The 26121-nt window shown below is 36.3% G+C and overlaps 1 protein-coding gene across 5 annotated transcripts in view; it reads left to right on the forward strand.

Annotated features, from left to right (window-relative positions):
• ZDHHC21 (zinc finger DHHC-type palmitoyltransferase 21) overlaps positions 1 to 26121 on the forward strand; it is a 67608-nt gene that overhangs the window by 31256 nt on the left and 10231 nt on the right. For all 5 annotated transcript variants that reach the window (XM_046022810.1, XM_046022815.1, XM_046022812.1 and 2 more), the window contains one exon: positions 17081 to 17197. In XM_046022810.1, the coding sequence (XP_045878766.1) occupies positions 17081 to 17197 (117 nt within the window). The remainder of the gene's footprint in view (positions 1 to 17080; positions 17198 to 26121) is intronic.

Genomic DNA, 26121 nt, shown 5'->3' on the forward strand with positions numbered 1-26121 from the left:
TCTCAGAATTGCTTTTAGTGCATCTCCTAAATTGTAGTGTGTTTAGTTTCTACTTTCATTTGCCTCAAGATATTTTTTGATTTCTGTTTGGATTTCTTCTCTGACCCATTTGTTGTTCAGTAATATGTTGTTTAATCTCCATATTTGTGAATTTTGAATTTTCCAATTTTTTTCTTATAATTGATTTCTAGTTTCCTACCATTCTTAGAAAAGATGTTTGATACAATTTCAGTCATCTTAAATTTATTAATAAGACATATGATCTCTCCTGGAGAGTGTTTTATGTATGTTTGAGAAGAGTGTGTATTCTCTTGCTGTTGTATGGGAGGGTCTATAAATGTCTGTCTGATCGAATGTGTAGTTTAAATCCAGTGTTTCCTTGTTAATTTTCTATCTAGATGATCTATCCATTGTTGAAACTGAAGTATTAAAGCTCCTGCCATTATTGTTTTGCTCTCTATTTCTCCCTTCATGTCTATTAATATTTGCTTTATGTATTTAGGTGGCCCCATATCGTTTGCATAAATATTTATGAATATTAATCCTCTTATTGGACCAATCCCTTTATCATTATGTTGACCTTCCTTGTCTCTTATTACAGTCTTTTTGACTTTAGTCTGTTTTGATTGATATAAAAGTATAGCTCCTTCTGATTGCTTTTGGTTTCCATTTACATGGAATATCTGTTTCCATCTTTCACTTGCAGTCTGTGTGTCCTTAAAGCCAAAATGAATCTCTCATAGGCACCATATTGTTGAGGGTTTTTTCTTTAATCCATTCAGCCATTCTTTGTTTTTGATTGGAGAATTTAGTCTATTTACATTTAAAGTAATTATTGATAGACATGCACTTAATATTGCTGTTTTATTAATTGTTTTCTAGCTATTTTATAATTTTTTGTTCTTCTCTTGCTCTCTTCCTTTGTGATTTGATGATTTTCTATAGTTGTGTTGTGTAGGAATTGCTCATCTAGTTTCTGGATTTCTTTCAAAGAGAATTATTCCATATGTAGCAGTAGATTCAGTGTGTCCATGAAAAGAGTTGAGTTCAGGAGCTTGTATGTCACCACCTTGGGATTGAAATTCCTTTTCTTTCTTTCTTTCTTTCTTTCTTTTTTTTGGGGGGGGGGTCTTTGTAGTTTAGCAGTTATTCTGTGATTGTCTTCTTTGCATTTTTCTTCTATAAGAGAGTTTATATAATTTCTTGAATCCGTGGCTTGATAACATCCTTAAGTTACAAACATATCTTGGCCTATGATACTTTAAATACTGCTTCTGCCAGACTTTTCTTTTGTATTTCTGATATTCTGGTTTTATGTACATGAGATCTCACTGTACTGCATACCTTTCAGTCCTTTCTGTATTTTTTTTTTTTCTCCTTCAGAGTGGGCATTTTCTACTGACCTTTATTCTGGTTTACTGATTAGCTTTTCTGCTCTGTCTAATCTGTTAAACCCTTCTACCGAGTTATTAAATCAGTTTTATTTTTCACATTCAAAATTTTCATTGATAACTTTTTCATAGATAACTTCTTTAGTGAAATTTTCCATTTGTCATCTATACTTTTGAACATTTTAATTAAAGTTATTTTAATGTCTATGTCAGTTTCAGTATTGAGATCTACTTATGGGTCTGTTTCTGTTAGCTTTTTTTTCTGTCTTAGTTTCTAGATATTCAGTCCTTTCTTCTGACATGTGTGATAGGTTTTGTTGGATATCAGGCATTTTATCTGACAGACTGTAGAAGAGCTTTTTTTTTTCTTTTCCAAGATATGATTTACTCCTTTTTTTGGATAGGCAATAAAGAGAAGGCTCATCTTGATCCATCTGAGGGTTTATATGACAAATATTTCTAAGGTTACATAACAGAACATTGGTCTTAATACAGCAGTTCCTTTGAACATGACATTTATTACATTTATTGACGTTTTCTAACAATTTATGATTACAGGGCTTTGTCTTGGTGAAGGACTTCTTTCTCTCTTATGACATAACCCTCATGAGGCTCAACTGAAAAATTTAGGTGTTTACTGTGGACCATGCCTTTTCCTTGTTCTTTTTCCAACAAGGTTGGTTACAGATAGCTCAGAGCCTCTGCTTATGCTTGACCTTTCATACTGGGGATGAATTGGCAAGTCCCTTATGGTAAAAAGCAGTGCAGAATGTAGGACTCATCTTAGTGTTTCTGTACTCTTGGATCTTGGCCCTGTAAGCCTTGGCTAGTTTGGCTACTTCCCAGTGTCTTCAGTCAGTTGTTTATTTATTAATTAACTGGGTTTTATGTGGCTTTTTATAGTGTTCTTATTGAGGTGAGTCTTATAAAACTGTTTCCCTCACAGATGATGTTGGCAGTAGCATTTTGTTTAAATTATTTCCCAAGAGATTCTTTTCTTTCTTTCTTTCTTTTTTTTTTTTAAAGATTTACTTATTTGAAAGAGAGCACACAGGAGAAGGGGGAGAGGGAGAGAATACCCAAGCAGACTCCTGCTGAGCTCAGGCTCCATTCTGGGCTCGATCTGAGGAGCTATGAGATCAGGACCTGAGTTGAAACCCAAAATCTGATGCTTAACTGACTGAGCCACGCAGATGCCCCACTTCCCAAGTGATTCTAATCCGTGCTGCTTAACTGTGCAATCCAGGAGGCAACACTCATAGTCTATGTAAAAGGTATCCTGTGGAGTTGTATGGAAAGTGAGCTCTAGCCATAGGATTTGAGAACTGTTGTGCTATAGGGAATGAGGCTTGGGGTGCACTTCTATTACAGTAGAGATTAACCAGATAAGGAGATGAAGGAAGTCACTGTTGGAGAAGAGTAGAACTAAAGGCCAGAGGCAATAATTGAAATAATTGCTTTTAAGGTCAAATCTGTTCTAAAGCACTAATATACTGTGTAGTAAATATTTCTCAAGTGAAATAATAGAACCTTGTTCTTACTGTATTAGTTCTCTTAATGATGACATTTATTGTATTTTTTTATGATAAGGTAGAAAAATACTACAAGTAATTTCAGTACAGAAGTCACCATTATTACCATTGACATTAAAAAAAAAATATCTGGGAGGCGCCTGGGTGGCTCAGTGGATTAAAGCCTCTGCCTTTGGCTCAGGTCATGATCCCAGTGTTGTGGGATCGAGCCCTGCATCGGGCTCTCTGCTCAGCAGGGAGCCTGCCTCCCCCTTTCTCTGTGCCTGCTTCTCTGCCTACTTGTGATTTCTGTCTGTCAAATAAATAAATAAAATCTTTAAAAAATTTTTTTTGTAGTGGACTAGTCCCTGCCCCATCAATTTTTTTCTAAGTTTTTGCCTGTGTCTTTTTTATTTTTCTGTAAAACAAACAAAACCATAACCAGCTCTTCCCTTTGTGTGGAAAGCTGGCCAGATAGTGTCAGAAACATGTTAATTCACATTGTTACCCTTTCAGTTATTTGGGGTATGAGCTAAAGATCCCCAGATGCCCCTAATTGATTGTATTAATGATTACTGTGCATTTTTCTTGTGGCGATATTAGCACAATTAAGAGATGCCATGGACTTTGACCCTGTGTTCTTCTGTCAGTCGAAGGATGTGAGAACTTTACTCTCTGTTCCTCTTATACCCTCTCAGGTTGGTAGATGGCAGCATAGTATCTTTTCTAGCCAAATTCTAAGGCCCAGAGCTTGCTCTCTGGGTGGGAAAAGAAAGTGTTAACAACTCTTTCTCCGGCTTTTGTTTCTTTTGTTTGTTTGTTTGTTTGTTAGGTAAGAGTGTTTTTTCATTAAACAAAAGAAGAAATGGATTGCCATTTAAGCTTTGTTGTAATGGCAGTCAGCCTGCATTCAGTAGAAAACTGGTATGTTTTGGTTAAGCTCAAGGAAAAGAGAGTTGAGAGAGAAAAAGCAAGCTGTTCACAAACTCTGGAAGTGAAGGGCTTTGGGATCCTGATTTTCTTCCATTTCTTTTCTCTTAGCTTCCTCTTGTCAGGGGAGGTCTTTCTGGTCTGAATTGTTTTAACTGATTTGCAGATACCCCATTGTTTTTTTAGAGTAACTTAATACTTCTAAAATTTCTTCTTATTCTTTTAAAATACCTACCTATCATGAACTTCCAAGGATTTATATGTTTTTACTATATGAGGTTTTGAGGAAATATTTCAAATATCCTTTAATGAGAGAAAAAGGTAGTAAGAGGTATAGGAGATAAAGAATTTATTCATTAGGCATGAACACCCAAAATACAGATATATTTTTAAGCTGTAACTATTGATATATGTTCTAAGTTTTATACTAAAGAAGGTCTACAAACCTAAAATGAATAATACTTATACCATCTTCTTTGTCAACAGTCACTAATTTCAAAATTCTCAGTATTAGAGGCACCTGGGTGGCTCAGTGGGTTAAAGTCTCTGCCTTTGGCTCAGGTCATGATCTCAGGGTCCTGGGGTCTCGTGCTCCCCCCCCCCCTTCGCATTGGGCTCTCTGCTCAGTGGGGAGCCTGTTTCCTTCTCACTCTCTGCCTGCCTCTCTGCCTACTTGTGATCTCTCTGTCAAATAAATTAATAATATCTTTAAAAAAAATTCTCAGTATTAAAACAAAAATACATAAATGGAAAAATGGCAGAAACTTAAGTAGTAGGTACCTTTCTAAATAAATAGGGATAATGTAAGCATTTTTAGTTAGAGTCACAGAATCCAAATTCAATAAAGATCATAAGCTTTGAGATATTTGGGTAAGTTTTTCAAATGTTAGATGTTGAGTTAGTTTGACCATCATTTGTATTTATCATGCCAATATAATGTTAAATTTTATTTTTTGAAACCCCTCTTGAAACAAATGTCTTATTTTATGTAGTTACTAGGATAAAATTATTTTAAAGATTTTAAGACCTGTAGATTGGCAATGATTTGGCATTTTAAAAATGAATAAAATAAATGGATATTACAGAAAATTTTCTTTGACCAAAGTCCCCATTTGACTATTTTCCACCATAGTTAAGTATTTATAAGCCAATGCTTAGTCATATGGTATATATATATATATATATATATTTTTTTTTTAATTTATTTGACAGACAGAGATCACAAGTAGGCAGAGAGGCAGGCAGAGAGAGAGAGAGAGAGAGAGAGGAGGAAGCAGGCTCCCCGCCGAGCAGAGAGCCCAATTCGGGGCTCGATCCCAGGACCCTGGGACCATGACCTGAGCCAAAGGCAGAGGCTTTAACCCACTGAGCCACCCAGGCACCCCAGTCATATGGTATATTACTAAAGTACAATAATGTATTTCATTTTATTGTATGCTAGCTTACAAAAGCAATATTAGAAAATTATAGTTTTGTAATTAAATATGAAGGAAAGTATCACTTTACTTAGTATACTTTTAAAAATTTATTATTCATGGAGTCATGAATATATCATTAGTCATATTTTTCATGAATTTTACATTCTGTTATTCTGGATCTTGTAAGCATTTGATTAGTGGAAAATGCCAACTCGTTTAAAATATCTCTGAGAGGATAAGTGGTATGGTTCCCATTTGTACAGAGAAGGTGATTAAGAGTCAGAGAGATCCAAAACTTGTTAGTCCAAGAGTTACCACTTGGCAGAGGTGTGTTTTTGGCCCATTTCTGTCCATCCCTAAGTCAGTGTTCTTTCCATAGTACCAAGATGCTATTGTACTTTCTGTATTTTTCCCTGGAGTGATTTTTTTTAAAAACAATATTGTCACATTGTTAATTAAAAAAAATACAGATTTTAAAAATGCTGAAGTGTCACAAAAAAATCTATTCTTCAGAGAAAGCTCATTGAATCTCCTGATTGGTGAATTTATACTTTGCTGTTTTCACTGAGGCAACACATTTTTAGTAGCTTATCTAATACGAGGATTGTCAAAATAGACCTTATAAAGGCATTATAGTGGTTTAAATATTTTTAAAAATAGGTACCTGCTGGCAATCTCATATTGTAGACAATACTGTCTCTCTAGGTGAGAAAATCTGAGATTGTTTTCTTTTTGAAATAAATAATTCGTAGCTAGTAGTGTAGAGATTTTGTAGCTAACCATTTGTGTCTTACCGCATTAGTTCTAAAGTGACGCGTTTTAAATTGTTTTAGATGAAGTGGATTCAGATAATTTGTAATTGATTCTTTTATACCTGTTTTTTTGTGAAGGCCCAAAACTAATATATTAACTATGTTTAAGGCTATGGGGAGAGTGACAGAAGGGGGAAAGAAAGGAGAGAATTTCAAAAGGTACATGCTGCCAATATTCAGAAGAGGAAAATAAATAATGTTTAGCAGTCTGGCGAACTCTTCAGCTAGGAAGATTCATTATTATTATTTCAATTAGCTCATTCCAATAGTGTTGCTAAGGACTTGATGTCAGCTATAACAGTGCCACAGAATTAGTTGGCTAACAAAGAACAGAAATAGCCGGAAGATTTGATTGCAGGTAGCTTTGAATGTTGGTAAATATTATCCTTCTATATAATCAATCTTAAAGTGTCCTGAGTACTTCCATTATTTATTGCTCTTTAAACAGTATTTTCGACTTTATTCAATAACCTTTGTTTTTTGATATCTATTAAATCATTTATTTATCATGGTCACTTTAGAATGGATAAAAATTACTGAAATACTTATTTAACATTTTGGATTTGGGGAAAAATAGTTGAGAATAGGCAAGAACAGTGTGAAATTAAGAAAAAATGAAATATAAATTATTTTTAATGCTAATATGATGGTAATTTGGCATGTCTATGGATGCATCCTGAAATGGTGGTGGAGATATCATCACTTGGTAATTTGTTTTTTCTTTTGCTTGAAAGTAATAGTGTCAGGTACATAATTAGTTTGTATTTATGGGGAGAGAAAAACAACGTAAGAATATTATTATTGGGGTGCCTGGGTGGCTGAATTGGTTCAGTGTCCTGACTCTTGATTTCAGCTCAGGTCTCCATCTCAGAGTCCTAAGCTCAAAAAAACCCCCAAAGAATACTCTATTATTCTAACAGTTGTCATTTGTTTTTTTTTGTTTGTTTTCTTTTTTTTAAAAGATTTTATTTATTTATTTGACAGACAGAGATCACAGGTAGGCAGAGAGGCAGGCAGAGAGAGAAAGGGGGAAGCAGGCTCCCCACTGAGCAGAGAGCCCGATACGGGGCTCGATCCCAGAACCCTGAGATCATGACCTGAGCTGAAGGCAGAGGCTTAACCCACTGAGCCATCCAGGTGCCCCAACAGTTGTCATTTGAATGTGTCAGTATATCTCTGTGCTTTTAGTGATACATAGAACGTGGAATCCTCATAAGAAATCTTGACCTTGCTGTGCAGTATCAGGTCTACTGAATATATGTCTTCGTTAAATTTGTTCATATAGCTAATTACTTATAAATATTACAGCATTTAGCATAGAAGACTTATCAGTTTTTATTTCTCTCTGAGAATGGTGCCATCACTTTGAGTTTAAATGGTTACAGTCTGGCAGCAATTTTATTGTCTCACTCATCTTTTTTTTTTTTTTTTAAGATTTATTTATTTTATAGAGAAAGAGTGTGTGGGGCTGGGGAGGGGCAGATCGAGAGAGAGAATCTCAAGCAGGCTTTGTACACGGGGCTCGATCTCACGACCCTGAGATCATGATCTGAGCCGAGTTCAAGAGTTGGACACTTAACCAACTGAGCCACTCAGGTGCCCATCTCACTCATCTTTGACCGAACATCATATGTTAAATGGTAAATGTAGCAAGAAAATATAGTATCTTTTTCTTTATTATTATGTCAATTTTTCTAGAGTTTTTACTACTAAAATATGGGAAGGCAGACAAAATGGTTTTTTTAAAATATTTTAGCCTCCGCCATGAAACTGGCTGTCAGGTGCCAGTGCAGTTTGCTCTCTAAGAAAACTGTAATCCTATCTGTATCAGAACTTAACATGTCATCCTGAACCCTCGATGATAGCCATTAGTTAGGTGTGCATAATGATTTTTTTCTCATTTAGATATTAATTTTCATTAAAATTTAACAAAACTGAAAAAGGACATTTTACTTGGGGGCTGGATGTGAGAAAGGGATGTACAGAATAGTCCTGTAACTTTTCTGGGATATTATGATCAAACTTAAGGCTTATGCCCAAAAGTGCTGATAACCATACAGATATAACAGGATTTTATTTTCTGCAAGAGTAATTGCCACAGGGCTCTAACTTCAGCATGTGATGTTGGTTTTGAAGCCATTTTGAAATTTCAGATCAGGTTATGGTACAACCTATTTTTATTTTTGAAAAATAAGGAAAACCAGATCCCTTACAGTAGTGCAGTGGGGGGAAGAAGGAGATTTTGTTCCCTAATCCCCCAGAGGACATTGGTCAATCAGGAGACATTTTTTGGTTGTCACAGATCCGGGGAATGCTTCAGGCATCTTAGTGGGTAGATACCAGGGATGCTGCTAAATATTCTAGAAGGATAGGGTAGTCTCCCCAGCAGAGAGTGATTCAGCCCAAAGTATCCATCATGCTGAGGCTGAAAAACTTTTTAGTAATAGGAAGATCCTAAATACATCAAATCTTGTTAATTTTCAGATTCATTTCATAAAAACACAGAAAATTACTTAAAAATGGCTTATAAACAAAGATTGCTTCCTACTGCCACTATAAAAACTTAGAGTTTATAATAATATAAAATTTTATTTGTGAAGCATGTTTACTTTAAGAAATTACGAGGAAACCACTCATTTAGTCATTTAACGAATATTTGTTGAGTGCCTACTGTGCTCATTGGTCCCAGATCTAGGCTCTGAGGATGCAGCAGTGAATAAAACCCAGTTCTTGCATTAAGGAGCTTATATTCTAATTGGAGAAGACAGGCAATAAGCAAATATATAACATGCAAAAAAGTACTATTAAGCTTAATACAGTTGGGTAAGGGAGAGAGATTAATGGTTGATAATGCAGCCAGAGAAGGCTTTTCTCAATAGTGACACTTGAGCAGCGACCTGGAACTCAAGCAAGTCACTGATATTGGGAGGAAGAGCATTCCACAGAGAGGAAAGGACCTGGGCCAAGTCCCCCTGGGGTGGGAGCATACTTGATATTTTCAAGGAGCGGTAAGGAAACCAGTCTGCCTTGAGTGGAGCAAGCTGGGAGAAGGTAGGAGGAGCTGAATTGAGAGTAGTGAGAGATAGAACTGGAGGTTGGAGATGGGTTTTTTTAGGATGTTTGGTGGTTGGGACTCTGGAAACTATCGGAGGGTTTTGAGCACAGTTACACAAACGCATTTACATTTTAGAAAGAAAACTGATGGTTGGGAAATAAATCGAGGGAGAACAAGGATGACAACACTTAAGACTAGTTGTGAGACTATTAAAATGTAGTCCAAACATTAGATGATTATGGGAGTAGTGGAAGTGTTGAGAGGTGAGCCATTATAGTTTGAAGAGCTAAATGATTTGGTGATGGTTTGGATATAGAGTATGAAATAAAATGTGACAGGTCAAAGATGATCACAAGGTTTCATGGCCTGAACAACGGGAAGAATAGACATATCACTTCCTGAGATGGAGAAGCCTGGAGGAAGAGTTGGTTTTAGGAAGAAATTAAAGATTTTGGTTTTATGTGTTTACTTTGAGGTGCCTCTTCTGTATCTAAGAAGAGATGTTGACTAGACAGATGTAGGCAGCAGTTTCAGTGGAGTGATGTGAGCTTTAAATCTATGAGCTTTCAGCATAAAGATGGTATTTAAGGTCATGGGATCTGATAGGAGATTTTCTAGGGAGTAAGTACACATTGAGAAGAAAAGAAGTCTGAAGACCAAGCCCAGGGCACTCTTAAATTTTAGAAGACAGAAAGATGAGGATGAATCAGAAAGGTGATGAAGAAAGTGCAGCCAGTGAGCCAGGAGGAGAACAATGGTAAAGGAGAGGGTCAAGAAAGTGGATGGTATACTGAGGAAAGCTATGGCAGTGTACTGTGGAGTGTAAACAAGTAGGGAGTCAGTGAAAGTGTTGGGGGAAGAGAGTAGTAAGTAGTAAAATGGTGGCTGGGTCAACAGATTGGAGGTCCCACTGATGCTGACAGTTTGTTAGCATCACTGGCCTACAGGGAGTTAGGCTCCAGAGGTAGGAGGTCAGTATTCAGAATGTGCTGTGCTTGAACCTGCATTTATGGTATGGGTACAGTTATAGGAAGCAATATGATACAGGGTTTAATCATAGAATTTAGATCAATACTAGATTAGGATAGAAGATAAAATTTTTGAAAGAGATGAGTTCAAGGAATTCACAGACCCAAGTTATCAGAGGACTTATTTGCTAGATCATGAGTGGCCAAATCTAGCTCGTGGCTTTTTTCATCTAGCTTGAGTCAGAAGGTGATGCCCCCACTGCTCACTAGTTTTGTAACATTTTGAGAGTTTCAATGACAGCATTACAGAAGATGGCCAGATGGTAATGTAGCTGTTTATTCCATGTAAGTGCCCCTCTCTTCCTCTGTCGGTTTGTGCAGCATGCGTGTGTACATGTCGCCTGTATGTTTCTTCTTCTCTGTTTATCTCTGCTATTGCTGTGTGCAGCAGTCTCTGTGGGCGCTGCTCTGCATCTCCACGTGTTGGGGGAGGAGACTCTGCCATCCGACTGGCCCGGGAAGAAAGTGGTAGATGAGATCACAGAGCAGTGGGACTTCCCCTCTCTCCTTTTTTCCTTCTGTCTCATATCCTTTCTTATAACTTATTGGACATTTTTGTCTCTCCTTTCACAGACCATATGTAACCTAATTTTATTTTGCATGTTGCTTATATGTATTTTAAAAGAGTTTTGTTTCTATTTATGAAATTAAAGTATTTTTCTAGTGTATATTTCAAGGTCACAGGTTTCTTCTCAGTGTAATTTCATTTTTTGTACCTTCTATATTGTAAAACACACCTACAGAAGAGTGTACAAAAATAAAAACAAACAGCTCAGTGAATGAATTATCACAAATCCTCCTTGAGGAGTCTGTATAAGATTTATTCTTTTTGTTATTAGACAGTTCCTTTTCATTGCTGTGAATATTACTGTAAATTTATTCATGGGTGCAGTTGACTCTTGAACAGCACAAGGGTTAGGGGACCCAATCCCCTGTGTGGTTGAAAATTCATGTATAACTTTGACTCCCCCAAAACTTCACTGCTAATAATCTTACTGTCGACTGGTAGCCTTAACAATAAGATAAACAGTCGGTTAACACATATTTTATATCAGTATCACATACTGTGTGCTTACAATGAAGTAAGCTAGGGAAAAGAAAACGTTATTAGTAAAAGCGTAAGGAAAAGAAAATACACATATAGGGAAAAAATCTGGATATAAGTAGACTGGTGCAGGTCAGACTGATGTTCAGGGGTCAACTGTATTTCATTTAATTTAAGACTATTTATTTACCCATTCTGTTGATGGACATTTGCATTGTTTCCAGTTTGGGGCTCTTACAGATAATGGCCACGAAGTAGCCTTGTCTCTCCTGTATGTGTGCAGGTATTTCTCTTGGACTTACAGCTAGAAGTGGATAGTGTTCGAAGGATATATCTGTGTACCTTTAGACACTGTTACACAGTTTTCCAAAGTGGTCCAATGAATTTAAACCCCCACTAGTAGAGAATATAAGTTCACAGTGCTTCACAGCCCCACTAATACTCGTCCAGGTCTTCTTCTTCTTCTTTTTTTTTTTAATATTTATTTGAGAGAGACAGATAGAGCATGAGCCGGAAGGAAGGAGAGAAGCAGGCTCCCTGCTGAGCAGAGAGCCTGATGTGGGGCTCCATCCAGGGACCCTGGGATCATGACCCGAGCCGGAGGCAGATGCTTAGCTGACTGAGCCGCCCAGGCATCCCTGATTCAGGTCTTCTTAAAGTTAACCATTTTGCTGGAGATGAGCAGTACTTGATTTTTGTGTTCTCATTTGCATTTCTCCAATGACTAATGGTATTGAGCCCCCTTTCATATGCTTACTGAACATATGAATAGCCTATTTCATGCAGTGTGCCTGTGTAAGTATTTTGCCTATTTGGTGGTAGTGGTGGTGGGGTTATTTGACTTCTTTTGTTTTTTTTCTAATTGTAGGGCATTTTAGATTTGAGCTCTGTTTTGAGTATGTGTAATAAGTATTGTCTGCTCTCTAGCTTACCCTTTCTCTATTGATGGTATTTTTTGATGAACAGGAGTTTTTAATTTTCATGTGCTTCAACTTACCAGTCTTTTCCTTTTCAGTTAGTGCTTTTTGGGTTCAATTTAAGAATTGTTTTCTATCCCCAAATCATCAATATAATTCTCTTACGTTGTCTTCCAAGTATTATATTTTTTTTAAATTTCCACCTGGAATTGATTTTTGTGTTTCCCATGAGGTATGAGTCGGGTTTCATTTTCTTTCTCAGATGGATAGCCAATTGATTTAGTACCATTTATTAAAAAAGATAATTCTTTCCACTCTGCAGTGCCATCTTTGTCAGAGAGGCAGCCGTCTATGTGTGTATCTGTTTCTGGTTCTTTCTAGTCCGTTGGTCTATTTGTCTATCCTTGTGGTTGCACCATGCTGTCATAACCATAGTTTTATAGCAAATCTTCTTATCCAGTGGAGACTCCTCTTTTTTCATTATTTTTGCTCCCTCAGGAGCCTTTTTAGGCCTTTTCTCCCCTTCCCTCTATGAAATTAAATACTAAGGAATAAGATTTTGTCAGGTAGGATTGATTTGTGTATGGCCACAAAACTATTGAAATAGGTGATTTTTTTCCCCTGGAAGCACCAGTTTTCTCCCTCCTTTGGGGGCCATATTACTTATACTGAGAATGCATGCAATAAACCAAACCTTCCCACCATTTTCTTTTTATATAGGAGTGGTATGGTATTTGTTGTGTTTTGTTTGTTCCCATGAAATTTAGATACAGCTTACTTAGCAATTTGTACAAAGAAAAGTAACATAAAGTTAAAAAACCCATATAGTCCACCATTAGTAGACTATATGCTCTGCCAGTGGGGATTTTTATTGGAATTGTATTAATTTTATACATCAGTTTGGATAGTTGACATCTTTAACAGTACCGAGCTTCCTGATCGTAAGCATAGCATAGCTCTAAGAAGAAAATTGCTTCAGGAAGAAATTGGAAACAGGAGGAGTTCTGTAACCATGAGTGAGTTAAAACTTGTGCAAGAAATATTCACAGATTTATCAGTGAGTTCTACCTCTGTCAAATATGAAAGGAAACAATAATTCTAGTCTTATACAAACTCTTTTAGAAAGAGCAGAAAAAGAGGGAACTCTCCCCAACTCGTTTTAGGTGTTTAGCATATGTTAAATACATAACTTATCAAAGATAATGAAGAAAGAAAGAAAACTATAGACTAGTCTGATTATGAACATAGATAACTTCTACACAAAATATTAGCAAACTGAATCTGGATGTATATGTAACCAGCCAAATCCAGTTGTGTTTATCTTAGACATGAAAGGCAGTTTTTACATTAGAAAATCAGTATTTTTATCACATTAACAGATTAGAAAAAAAAAATCATGTGTATGCAGACAACTATTTAGGCAATAAAATTAATGGCAAAACCACTTATAATAAAAACAGGAAGTTCCTGAATTAAATATGGCCAAAAAGTACAAGACCTCTGGGGGGAAAATATGAAGCTTAAGAGAGAGAGAGAGACAGAGAGGGGGAGAGAGAGAGAGAGAGAGTGTGTGTGTGTGTGTCTGTGTGTCTGTGTTTCTGATTGTGTGTGTAACTTGAAAGAGTAATGAAATTTTTTCTGAAAATACAGATGGATATCCATATAATAAAAGTAAATTCAGACCCCTATATTGCACTGTGCAGAAAAAGAATAAGCATCAGTTCCAGATGGATTAGTGACCTAAATGTGAAAGGCAAAACTACAGAGCTTTTAAAGGATGTATGATGATAATGTAGGAGAGTGCCATTAGTACCTCAGGATTGGGAAAGGCTTCTTAAACAAGAAATAAAAAGCACTGAAGGAAAAGATTGATACATTGGTCTACATTAAATTGAAGCCCTTGGAGTTATCAAAATATACCATAAAGACAGTGAAAAGGTAGACTCAGTGTAGAAGGCATCTGCAATATACAACTAAAACTTGGTTGTATCCAAATGGCAGGAACAGTGAGTCAGTAACCTTTACCTTCAGGGTAGGGATGAGGGAGGGAATGTGATGGGGAGGGAATGCACAGATGAAAGCTCTGTGTGCTGTCACATGTTCTCATTCTTGAGAGGGTGGTGTTACTTTTCTCTAAACCAAACTTACATCTTATGCATTTCCTGGATATAAGCACATCTCTTAACAAAAAGTGGGGAAAATGAAAATGATAAAGGAATACAGTTAACAATATCCGTTTGCTAAGGCTGCTGTAACAAAATGCTACAGGCTGGAAGGCTTACACAACAGAAACTCAGTTTCTCGTAGTTCTGGAGGCTGGATATCGAAGAGCCTGAAGTCAGCAGGTTGGGTTTCTTACAATGCCTCTGTCCTTGGCTTGCATCTGGGCCACCTTGCTGCCGTGTCCTCACATGGTCTTTCCTCTGTGCGTGAGCATCCCTGGTGTCTGTGTTTCTTGGTTTCCTCTTATAGGGACACCAGTCAGATTGGATTAGTGCCACCCTAAGGGACTTGTTTTAACTTATTCTCCTCCTTAAAGGCCCTGTATCCAAAGATGGTCACATTCTGAGGTACTAGGAATTAGGACTTCAACATATGGATTTAGGGGAAGACATATTCAGTCATAACACTGAATATGTAGGAAAGATCTTGAATAGCACATGGGTTCTTGTGATTTGGATAAAGTTTTCCAAGCGGATTTTTAGATCGCAAAAGTGCTACGTCAAAAAAAAAAAAAAAATCTAAAATAAAGTGAAGATGTTATGGATGTTATGCTCTGAAGAACTTTGCTAAATGACCAAGATTTGGATTTAGTACTGAACATGTTAATTATGTGTGTACAATCTTGGAATGCAGTTGTGTTTTGAAAATGTTAAGAGTGATAAAAGAAATTTCTCTAAGTATTTTACTGTTTTACACGAATACTCTTAAATCCAAATATGCAACCTGTGAATAAATGTAATATTAGCGTTAGATCTTTTAATCTCATCATCCCCAACATTTATAAATTCTAGCTGGCAAAATTTGTTTAAAAGCTTTTCACTGGGAGAAGAGAAGATGCTTTTTATTTGGTCATATATGGTATTTTTATTACACCAAGCTCTACTGTAACACCATATGTGCATTTCTGAAATTCACCCTACTATGCAAAATTATGCAGTGAAAACTACAGAGCTTATGGGAAGAGGGAGGCACAACACTCAGAAACTTTGTCAGTGACACTCGGAAGGGTCAGAACCTAATAAAATCAGCAGCACGGTTTCACACCTGTTAAATAGTTAAGAAATACACAAATAGGATACTGAACTTGACACTTCACCTTAGAAGAGAAACCTGCTTGCTGTGTTGGTGTGGCAGCAGGCATCAGGCGGGTTGCAGTAAGTGACGGAAGGAGGGTCATCAGAAACCCGAGGGAAAATTGCAATAGTAGGTGTGGGTGAGTGCGGCCCCTAACACAGATGGTCAGTTGAGGCGGTCACTAGGTGTTCGGGAGTCTGCATGCGTTTTGTGTATTCCCGCAGGCCTTCGTTTAGCTGGATGCAGTCTTACATGTTCATTTAGGGTTTCTCGTGGATAAAGTCACCCATAAGCTGTGCTCAAGTTGTCATTTCACGTACTGACCACATTGGAACAAATTTGCGTTTTCAATCAGCAGTAGAGCAGAACTTCCTGCACGTAATTTCTTGTATCGTGCATAGCTCCATCTTTTCATTGTCCATGATTTGGAAGGACTCTGTCTCAGGCTCTTCTCACTGAGCATTTGAAATGACTGCCTGATTTCTGACTGCTGTATGAATTGAGTGGTTTGGGTATAGACTCCGATTTCTGCTTGAGTCTGGTGGGTGGTCATTGTGCTACACCAAAAAGCATCAGTTCTTTTGTTTCAAGCAAGCTCCTTATGTTCGGTGACCTCCCTATTTTTGATGTTGCTACCAGGATACCCTTAAGCCTGAACCTGATTCAGTGTTAAACAGGCACGTGCGTGGTTATGTTTTGGGGGGTCCTTCCATTCATCTATTGCTTCTGTCCACTATGGAAGTATTACTGCACAGCTTAGCAGCGGGAGGTTTCCAGAACTCCATCTCACTGCTCTGGTCTGTCTGCTTGGTTACAGAGAAAATGAAGTGCTTCTTGTTTTCCTGTCTTTCCACCACTTTCTTAGGTTCACTTTTGAGACACTCATTTTTATGCCATGAGCCAGGAAATCAGTGTTCCCTCACAGCATTTCCATTTCTCCTTCCTGTCTAGGCATTGCTTGGTGTTTCACAGTCTTCTGCATGTATCCCTGTTAGAGCATAGATCACACTGTTTTGGAGTTTCATGAAGTTGGCTTCTCTCTCTAAATAAGCTGCAACTTTTTCAGGGCATGGATCATATCTTTCTCGTTTTTACTTTTTTCTGTTACTTAGCGCCGCGCTTGGCAGTGGTGGTCAAGTGGATGGATGGATTTTAAGTAGGCTTAAAGAGAACTTGTCCACACGATCCCATCATTAATATTTCCCCCTCATTTTGACTAAGTGACATAATCTCGGCTATCTTGGTCACCTGAACTTCAATACTGTGAATCAGGCTTGTGCATTGAACTCTTTAGAAGTATAATAATAAAATTTCCTTTTGTGTAACCAAAGATTGTAGACTGTATGTTTTGTTTGTGTTTTTTGGAGGTTTTTGTTTTCTTTTGGTTTTTGCTACAAATGGTAAATAATTGTGGCCAATTTGCAACTTTAAGATTGAGGTTTTTCAACACGAGAGCAGTAAAAATCCTATTTTTTGGCATGCTACTATAAATTAAAACCAACTATTTTTGAAATTTTCAAATATTTATATAGTGATTAAGTGGAATAAACTCAAAAGGGGGAGATATTTTTTAAGATAATAAGGAACAATGTTATGGGTTCATTCTTGAGTGTTATTGAAATTATAAGTAACTTTTCAATTTGTTTTTAAGTCTTTCTTTTTTCTTCTTCTTATAGGACCTCTTTGTTTTTAGACATGAATTGGCCATAATGAGACTAGCTGCCTTTATGGGCATTACTATGTTAGTTGGGATAACGGGACTTTTTTATACTCAACTAATTGGCATCATCACAGTAAGTATATTTTTTTAATGTAATTTATTTATGAACACATTTCCTAATTATGAACCTAATCCTAAGTGACAGAAAGTTTAGATATTAAAGGAGAAAATTACCACATAGTCATTTATATATTTTCATTCCCATGTGCCTGTGTAATTAAAGTAGTGATAGTCAGTGTACAGAGTATATATTCTGTTTTGTTTCCTGCTTTAAAAAATTTGCATATTCTATATGGCTACAGACTCCATGTTCATAGTTTTTAATAGTTAGATATATTTAATAGTTGGATATACTGTTTAGTGACTATACCATATTTTAATTACTAGTTTTCCTGTTGATCAGCATCTAGTTTATAATCTTTTTTTCTGTATTACAAATAAGACTACTTTGAACATCTCTTTTTCCTCTCTAAACTATTTAAGACAATTTAAGATAAATTCCAAAAAATGGAGTTGCTGGTAGAAGCATTTGATTAGTAATGGGTCCGGTCTTATTATTATTTTTTTGCATGCATGCAAAGTAGGATTTATCACAACAGAGAAGTTCAAAAAGTGAGAAAAATTACATTGAGTAAGGATGTACAAGTTTGGTAATATGCTGCATTGTAGAAGATGTAGGTTAAGGTTTTCTCCTACATAGTTGATGGGGATAAATTGGCATAATCTTTTTGAAAGGTGAATTGTCAGTGTGTATCAGACAGACCTTAAAACTCAGTCATTTTGGTCAACCTCTACACATTTGTTTTATAGAAACTATTTGTTGACATATGTAAATAAGCATGTATGTTAAAAAAAGATCCCACTGTTATATTCTGTATAGCATATGTATTGTGTATGTAAACATAAGTGTTTATCAGAATATGTTCAGTGAAAACAATGTATAGTAAGAAAAAAAGGTTATCAAAACTTACTATGAAGTAACAGTAATCAAGAAAGTGTGCCGCTGACACAAGGATACACGTATAGATAAATGACCTAGAAGAACGTCCAGAGATGTGTGTAAAAATAGTCAATTGATTTTCAACATGAGTGCCAAAACTATTCACCGGGGAAAAGAAAAGTCTTTTCAATAAATGCTGCTGGGCTAACTAGATATACACATGCAAAAGAATAAAGTTGGGCCCTTACCTCACACCATATACATAAATTAACTAAAAATGGATTGTGGACCTAAATGTAGGATCTAAATTATAGAACTCTTGGAAGAAAACATAGGAGTAAAATTTAGCGTAGGAAATAGTGTCTTAGATATGACAAGGAAAGTACAACCAAGAAAAAAAATAGATAAATAAAACTATAAACTTTTGTGCTTCAAAGTACATGATCAAAAGGTGAAAAGACAGCTCATGGAATGGGAAAGAATATTTGTAAATCCTGTTGTCTGACAAGGGGCTATTTTTTGTCTAGGATAGAGAACTCCTATAACACAATACTAAAAACCAGCCTAATTAAAACATGGCCAGAGGATCTGAATGCATATTTGTTCAAAGAGGTTACACCAATGGACAACAAATACGTGAAAAGATGCTCAGCATCACTGGTTATCAGGGCAATGAAAATCAAAACCAGGATGAGGTGCCATTTCACACACACTAGGATAAGTGTAATTAAAAAAAAAAAAAAAAAGGTAATAACAAAGATTGGTCCGGACTTAGAGGAATCAGAACATTCACACACTGCTCATGCAGACAGAAAACAGCCCAGACAGATAACAGTCTGGGAGTTATTTAAAAAGTTACACATGGAATTATCATTTCATTCAGCAGTGCCTCTCCTAGGTGGATACCCAAGAGAAATGAAGCATATATCCGTGCAAACATTTGTACATGAATATTTATAGCAACATTATTCATACATAATAGCCCCAAACTGAGAGCAGTCCAGGTATCTGTTAGCTGACGAATGGATATACAGAATGTGGGATATCTGTACAGTGGATCTTACTCTGCCATAGAAAGAAGCGAAGTACTGCTACATGCTGGGAACACGGAAGAACCTTGAACAAGTCACAAAAGGCCCTGTATTTGTGGGGTTCCATTTATATGATACGTCCAGAATAGGCAAGTCTGTAGAAACAGAAAGGAGGTTAGTGTTTGCCTAGGGGCGGGGAGCTAGCTACAGGTAGTGGTTACTAGCCTTGGGATAAAACTGGAAGAATGCAGTCAGAAAACGGAGAGAAACGTACCTCTTGTAGAAACCTGTGTTTGCATACTTTCTACGGTACTCATCATAACCTTTCCTCCCTAGGTTTTATAGGAAAAACACTAAACACACAGGAAATTATAAAGAATTTTATAGTGAATACCCAACCACAGTTAACATTAGAATATTTTATCTCATGTCCGACTGTCTGTCGATCTGTTATATGTTTTCATACGTATCAAAATAAATTGCAGGCATCAAATTGTTCACCATACAGATCATTAATAGAGCTTAATGCTTATTTCCTTTTTTTTTCTTCATGTTCTTATTGGCTGTTCAAGGTTGCATAATGTCTGTTCAAATTATTTTTATTGTTACTCAGCTTGAAATATTTTCTAGTATCTCATGACTTCTCTAATGATGATAACATGGTATTAAGAACAGTGGTGAAGATAAGAGTAGGTCTTTGCCTAAAATCTTTTCTCTGCTTTTATACTAATTCATAATTACTTTATAGTCTGTCTGTAAGTCATGTCAGAATTACCAGGTTATACTTGGATTTTTGAATTTTCACTTTTGGATTTACCAAAATCATTGGTATCTTTTTATATACCCCAGAATGAGAATTCTCAGATTTCTTTTGCTATCTTATGAATGACTGGAAATGGACATCTGGGACGTTGCTGCTAAGAATACCAGTTATCCATGAGGGCCCTTAGGGTTTATAGCTGGGGGCAGCAGGTTCTTTCTCACCCAGCAGCCCCAGAAGCTTCAGAGAGAAGGTTTATTTGGCAGCAAAAGCTTGAAAATCTTTTAAGAATCCCCAGTCTAAAATTTGAGTGTTCACTTCTGAGTTGACCCTAAAGTTGTTTATTGAATTTCTTGGTTTGGAAGGATGTGTAATATTGGATTCTGTTCTGACTCTATTCCATATTACCAAAGTGTTAATATTTTTCAAATTGCCTGATCTTTTCTTTTGCTATAATACTGAACAGCATTTCATTATCTCAAGATGAGGAGGTTGGTTCTGGTGTTTTGGTATTTTTTTTTTTTAAAGATTTTATTTATTTATTTGACAGAGATCACAAGTAGGCAGAGAGGCAGGCAGAGAGAGAGGAGGAAGCAGGCTCCCTGCGGAGCAGAGAGCCCAATGCGGGGCTCGATCCCAGCACCCCGGGATCATGACCTGAGCTGAAGGCAGAGGCTTTAACCCGCTGAGCCACCCAGGCGCCCCTGTTTTGGTATTTCTAAAACTAAGTAGAAACCACATTTGTTATATAATGCTTTCTTCAAAAGTTTCATTTCTTTCTGTATACATATAGTATCCTCTCAGAATACTCTGTACTAGACAGTTCTGATGTCTGTAGAAATTGTACATTTGTGAAACATTCAAAAAAGAATGCAGTGTTAAAGTAGACATTTGTTAGCCCAGTCTCTACTCACCCTACTTCCTCTTGGATCCAGGTATTTTGAACAATTATAGTCAACTTCAATTCCATTTACCTGGGCTTTCGTAGTGACCTTCTAGCATCAATCTTTTTGGATTAAAAAAAATTCTTTTAAGGTTTCCAGCATGCACTCCTCCTCACATTGATTTAAGGCTCTTTAAAGCTTAATTATTTAAGGTTTTAAACCTCAGTATTAATTTTGAATCTAATGAATTATTAGTAGTTAAATAAAATAAAATTTAATATTTTAATTAAAGTTAAAAATAGAGAGACTGTGCTTACTTTTTTTTTTAAAATACAGTATGCATGCTGTTTTCATTTTATGAAAAAAATTAAGACTGTCCACAGGAAATTTCACACCTGGACATATTTCTGTCATTATTTGAATCCATGCATCTCTCACAATGTGGAAGAAGTGATGAATTTGTTAGGTAGCATAAGAAAAAGAGGAAAAGCAATCACAGTAAATTTAATCCTTCCACTGGAGTCTTCCTCCTCCCCTATTTCTGCTCCCAAAGACCAGGAGGCATTTTGGAAAAACACCGATAGGAGTATTATTTCATTACATAAACTATGTCATTACGTAACTTGAATATAGTCCTATTAGACAACAAACAGGCAAAACGAATGCTTTTTTAGGTTTAGATTGAGGCTTTGAGGAAGCAGCACATCCGTTTTCAGTAATTTTTCCTTATTATTTGTTCTTAGAATAAATAAGTCATTTCTCTCCACTCAAGAGGGAGGATTCTGTCATCTTATTGATAGTAGAAGGTAACAGGATAATCACAGTAATGATTATCTGATGTCATTTTAGAGTTAGCAAGAGCAGATTATCTGTGACCCAGATAAAATAACTAGAAATTAAGTTTAAAAACTGGATTTCTAATCTCGTTTCCAAGGTTTAAAGATTGCAACACAACCAGATGCTTCTGTGGAATAGGCTAATCTTCAACCCAGATTTAAAGGATTACCTTTGATTATTTTTAGATTTCATTTTAGATGTAGGTTTAAATATATGTTTGTGCCTTTTTACTAAACTCAGTATTGAAGTTAAAATGTTTTCAAAGCAATCTGCTTGACGCATTCTCTATTTAGGGAACAGATTATTCTAATTACTCCTTACTTTGCCTGTTTAGCCTTTTTCTGTTTCAAATGAAATGGATAGTGATGTTGTTATTCACGTAATTGATGTTGTCAGAATCTCTTATTGAGCAGAAGTCCACACACAGCCAAGAATGATGCCCATTCTGATGCGCACCGATACTAATAGTGCTGGTTGATGGTATTAGTCATGTTTGCAGTTCCTGGGCTTGGGGAGAGTTCGTCAGGAAGCCTGTAACAGCTGGGCCAGCGTCTTCTGGTGGGGTTCTGACAGGGAGCCATTGTGTACCATGACACTGCTCTGACAGTTTATCTCAATTTTGTATACAAGCATTTTTGTTTTCTGGGCACCGTGGAGTTGATATAATAGCTTAAGCTTTTGATGGCGTCTCTGGAGCATAGAGAGCTTTTCTCAGTTGTGGTGAGGTTGAGGATAGGGTGCGGCATATTTAGCTGTGGTTTTGTGCTTTAAATTCTCAAAGAAAAAAATGGAACTTTTGCCTTTGCTCTCACAGGTACTGTTGTTGGACTCTTACTTGAATCACTAAAGATGGCTTAAAGTAAAGCTTTTCAAATTAAAATGGGAGAAATGTCTCCCCTCCCCCCAACATACTGACTCATGATTACTTAAATAAATACAAAAAGAATCACAAAGGCAGGGGTGACTTAATTTTCACTTGGTTATCTTAGGCAATGAAAAGTATCTTCTGTTCAAAATGTGTTCAATTAGTTTAAATGAGAGTGTCTATTAAACAGCATTCTCATTAGTCCGACAATTAGTGGGCTTACCTGCCTTTTACTATGTACCCAGAAATGTAGTCCTGAGATTATTAATCCTTATAATTAAATTTTGCCAAGTATCCCACCAAATCAGTGTGAATTAGCATCTTTCAGTATAGCCTTGTACAAATTATGTGTGGTTTACTCAATTTCAAATCAGCATTGCAAATATAGAAATCATTGCTAATTATGCTGAGCCCAGCTCACTTAAAATTTTTATAAAGGGCGCTCTGTATGGCGTTTTCTTTTCTGAATTATATGTTTTGTTTAAGAAAAACAAAATGTGGGGCGCCTGGGTGGCTCAGCGGGTTAAAGCCTCTGCCTTCAGCTCAGGTCATGATCCCGGGGTGCTGGGATCGAGCCCCGCATCGGGCTCTCTGCTTAGCTGGGAGCCTGCTTCCTCCTATCTCTCTGCCTGCCTCTCTGCCTACTTGTAATCTCTATCTGTCAAATAAATAAATCTTAAAAAAAAAACAAAAAAAACAAAATGTATTTCTAATAGAGAGTACTCCTAGTTGTAATATTGGATGAAATTTATTTCTCAGTGGCTTTTAAAAATCTAGAAAAATCATTAAGATTTTAAGTGCCATTTCTTATATGCTTTTAATATTATACATGGATATTTCTTTGAACTTTGAATATGTAGAGAACTTTATAGAACCTAGGTTCTCCCTTTCCAAAGAATTAGTTTAAATACATACTAAGTTACATTGCATGGTAATAAAACGGCATTCTTTTAAAAAATGCCTGCTAGCATCAAAATTATTTTGTGTGGGATTGGATTGCTCTTCAGCATAAACGTGTTCGTTTGTGAAAAATACATTCATGTTATGTCATCTCTCTGGCTCAGGGTCATAACCTCCTTGTATTTCTGATGAAATTACAAGTAATTACAAACTATTTAAATCTATTGTGAGAAGTTTTTCCTTAGGAATACTGCATTTGAATTTTCTCAAAGCATTACTAATTGCTCGAGTGATTAAATTGATGCTTTTTTTGGTAAAGAAGCTAAACATTTATGAGTTTTCATTTTACTTGCATTTTTACACAAACATTTTATTTTCTCATGTTCTGAATCTACATGAATTTTTGATCTGACTTTAAAACATTACTGTAGGATTGGCAAAAACACTGAATTCTGTATTTATAGTTAACTTATGAATCTTTCCCACAATGATTCGTAAGCTTCTCTGTCACATTTTGTCAATACATTAGTTACTCCCTAAGTCTCAGCCAGAGAAGCACATTAGACCATCTTAGCAGTACTGGTAACCAAAAATCTTATTGAAAGTATAAGTTTGTATTAAAAATATAAGAGTAGTTGACCTGGAGTGTTGATTGGGAGCATGGTTTCCAGCTGTTTCAAATATTTAGCTTAAGGCTTACTTGTACAATATGTTATTGTATGTAACCATTCTCTCTGGCATTTTCTGTGTATTTCTGTACAGTTATCTTGTGTACTTGACTGCTTTGACTAGACTGTAAGCTCCTTGATGCTAAGGACTGTGTCCTTAGTAATAGCAATAGGTCATTAGTAAATTTTTGATAGGTGGATAAATGAGTATATGATCTTGGTTTATATACCCAGTACTTACTTTTCCAACTGGAGTATATGCCCCTTGTGAATATTGGATTTTGTCTGTGTAGTCTCCTGTAGTCTCTGCATTTTATCTTTCGTTATAAAATCCACCTTGTAGAAGTTAAATTCTGATGTAATTGAGATATTGTATCTCTAAGCCCTCTCAAAAGAGGGTATATATAGTAGGAAGCAATATCAATGAAAAGTATAGTAGGCAAGATCAGGAAAAAGTAGGACTGCCATTTATTGAGGTGTTATTAAGGGCTCTAACATATATTAACGCATTTAATGCCACAAAAATCTGTGAGTAAGGAATGATTATTTGAAAATTGAGATACAGACTTTTAGTAACTTTCCTAAGGTTTTATACAGCTGGGAAGTGGCTTGATGAAGAGAAGGACAGGAGTTATTTTGGAAAGAGATTTTCAGTGACTGTATGTGTAAGATCTACTGCCTTCTCACTTTGGTTCCATGAGTGATTAAATGTTCGTATGAACTCCAGATCTGATCAAAGATATAGCTCGTTCTCTTTTGGAGATCAATGCTTAAAGAACAGATTATTTCAAATGAGGACTACACTGAGTTCTGACTTCAAAGGAGGAGAGTGAGCTATGATTAACAGGAAATAGTCTCTCTTTAACTTACCTTCTTAGATTGAACCTGAACGATAATTTCTTAGGGTAAGATCAGCCCCAGGAGAAGATAAAGTATTGGTTGATAAACTAGGAAAGGCCCATATAGGTCTTTTTCCACTTTATTCTTTTTTAGAAAATAAATTTTCCATTTTTAAAATAAGAAAGCAGGGCTGCCTGGGTGGCTCAGTTGGCTAAGCGTCCAACTCTTGATGGGCTGAGGTTATAATCTCAGGGCTCTGAGGCCAAGCTCTGCATTTGGCTCTGCCATGGGTGTGGAGCCTGCTTACGAGTCCACTCCCTCTTCTTCTGCCCCTCCCCCCTCACTTGCATGTGCTAGCTCGCTCTCTCTCAAAACAAAATAGGAAAAGATTTTCATGTATCTCTTAGTTATGCAGATTGATAGAAATCTTAGATATTTGGGTCATTAAACCCATCATCATGGTGTAAATATTTTTCTGGAGGTAAGATATCCTGATTGTAGACAACACACTATAAAAACTCGTTTCTTGTTCTTTGACAAATGCATTTTTTCTGGATAGTTGAGTTTTATGTATAACTAAGTATTTATAAATTATGTTTATACTCCTCAAAGATGGCAAGTATCTTACTGGTCATTTCCTGATGGTCACTAAAGGTATTGACTCTTTTATGCTGAATGAAATTACTGCACCAAAATCCATTTTAATTATTTGTAGTTTGTTTTTTTTTAAATAGTCCACATTTCCCTGCTTTGCAACACACACACACACACACACACACACACACACACACACACAGTATATTTAACCTCATTTGGCACTTTCGGCATTAACTTGTGGTTTTCAGTGTTCTGCCATTAGTAACCCTCTCTCCTCTGGTTTACAGATCCTATTGTGTTTACGAATGTGATAGCGTGTTAACTTGTGTTGTTCTGAGCACATTCTATAAGTGCCAGGGACATGTTTATGCCATGTTTGGCTATTCAAATACAAATTGCATTTTCTTTTCTTATAACAGTATTCTTGATAGCTGAGTTTCAGAGAGAGATAAGCATTTGCTATTACTAGAGGGGAAAAAAAAAGCAAGCCTGTTTTTGGCTAGCCTCGAAAATCCTGTTCACAAAATCATGGTAAACATCACATTCTTTGATAGAATAACCATCTGTTTATGATGACTTAACAGGTACTATTCTACTTATTTCTTGAACCAGATTCTGGAAAGATGTCAAAAGCACTTGGAAATAAAAGCTTTTCCCACATGAAATCTAAATCCA

Source organism: Meles meles, chromosome 11, assembly GCF_922984935.1.
Source record: "Meles meles chromosome 11, mMelMel3.1 paternal haplotype, whole genome shotgun sequence".
NCBI lineage: Eukaryota > Metazoa > Chordata > Mammalia > Carnivora > Mustelidae > Meles > Meles meles.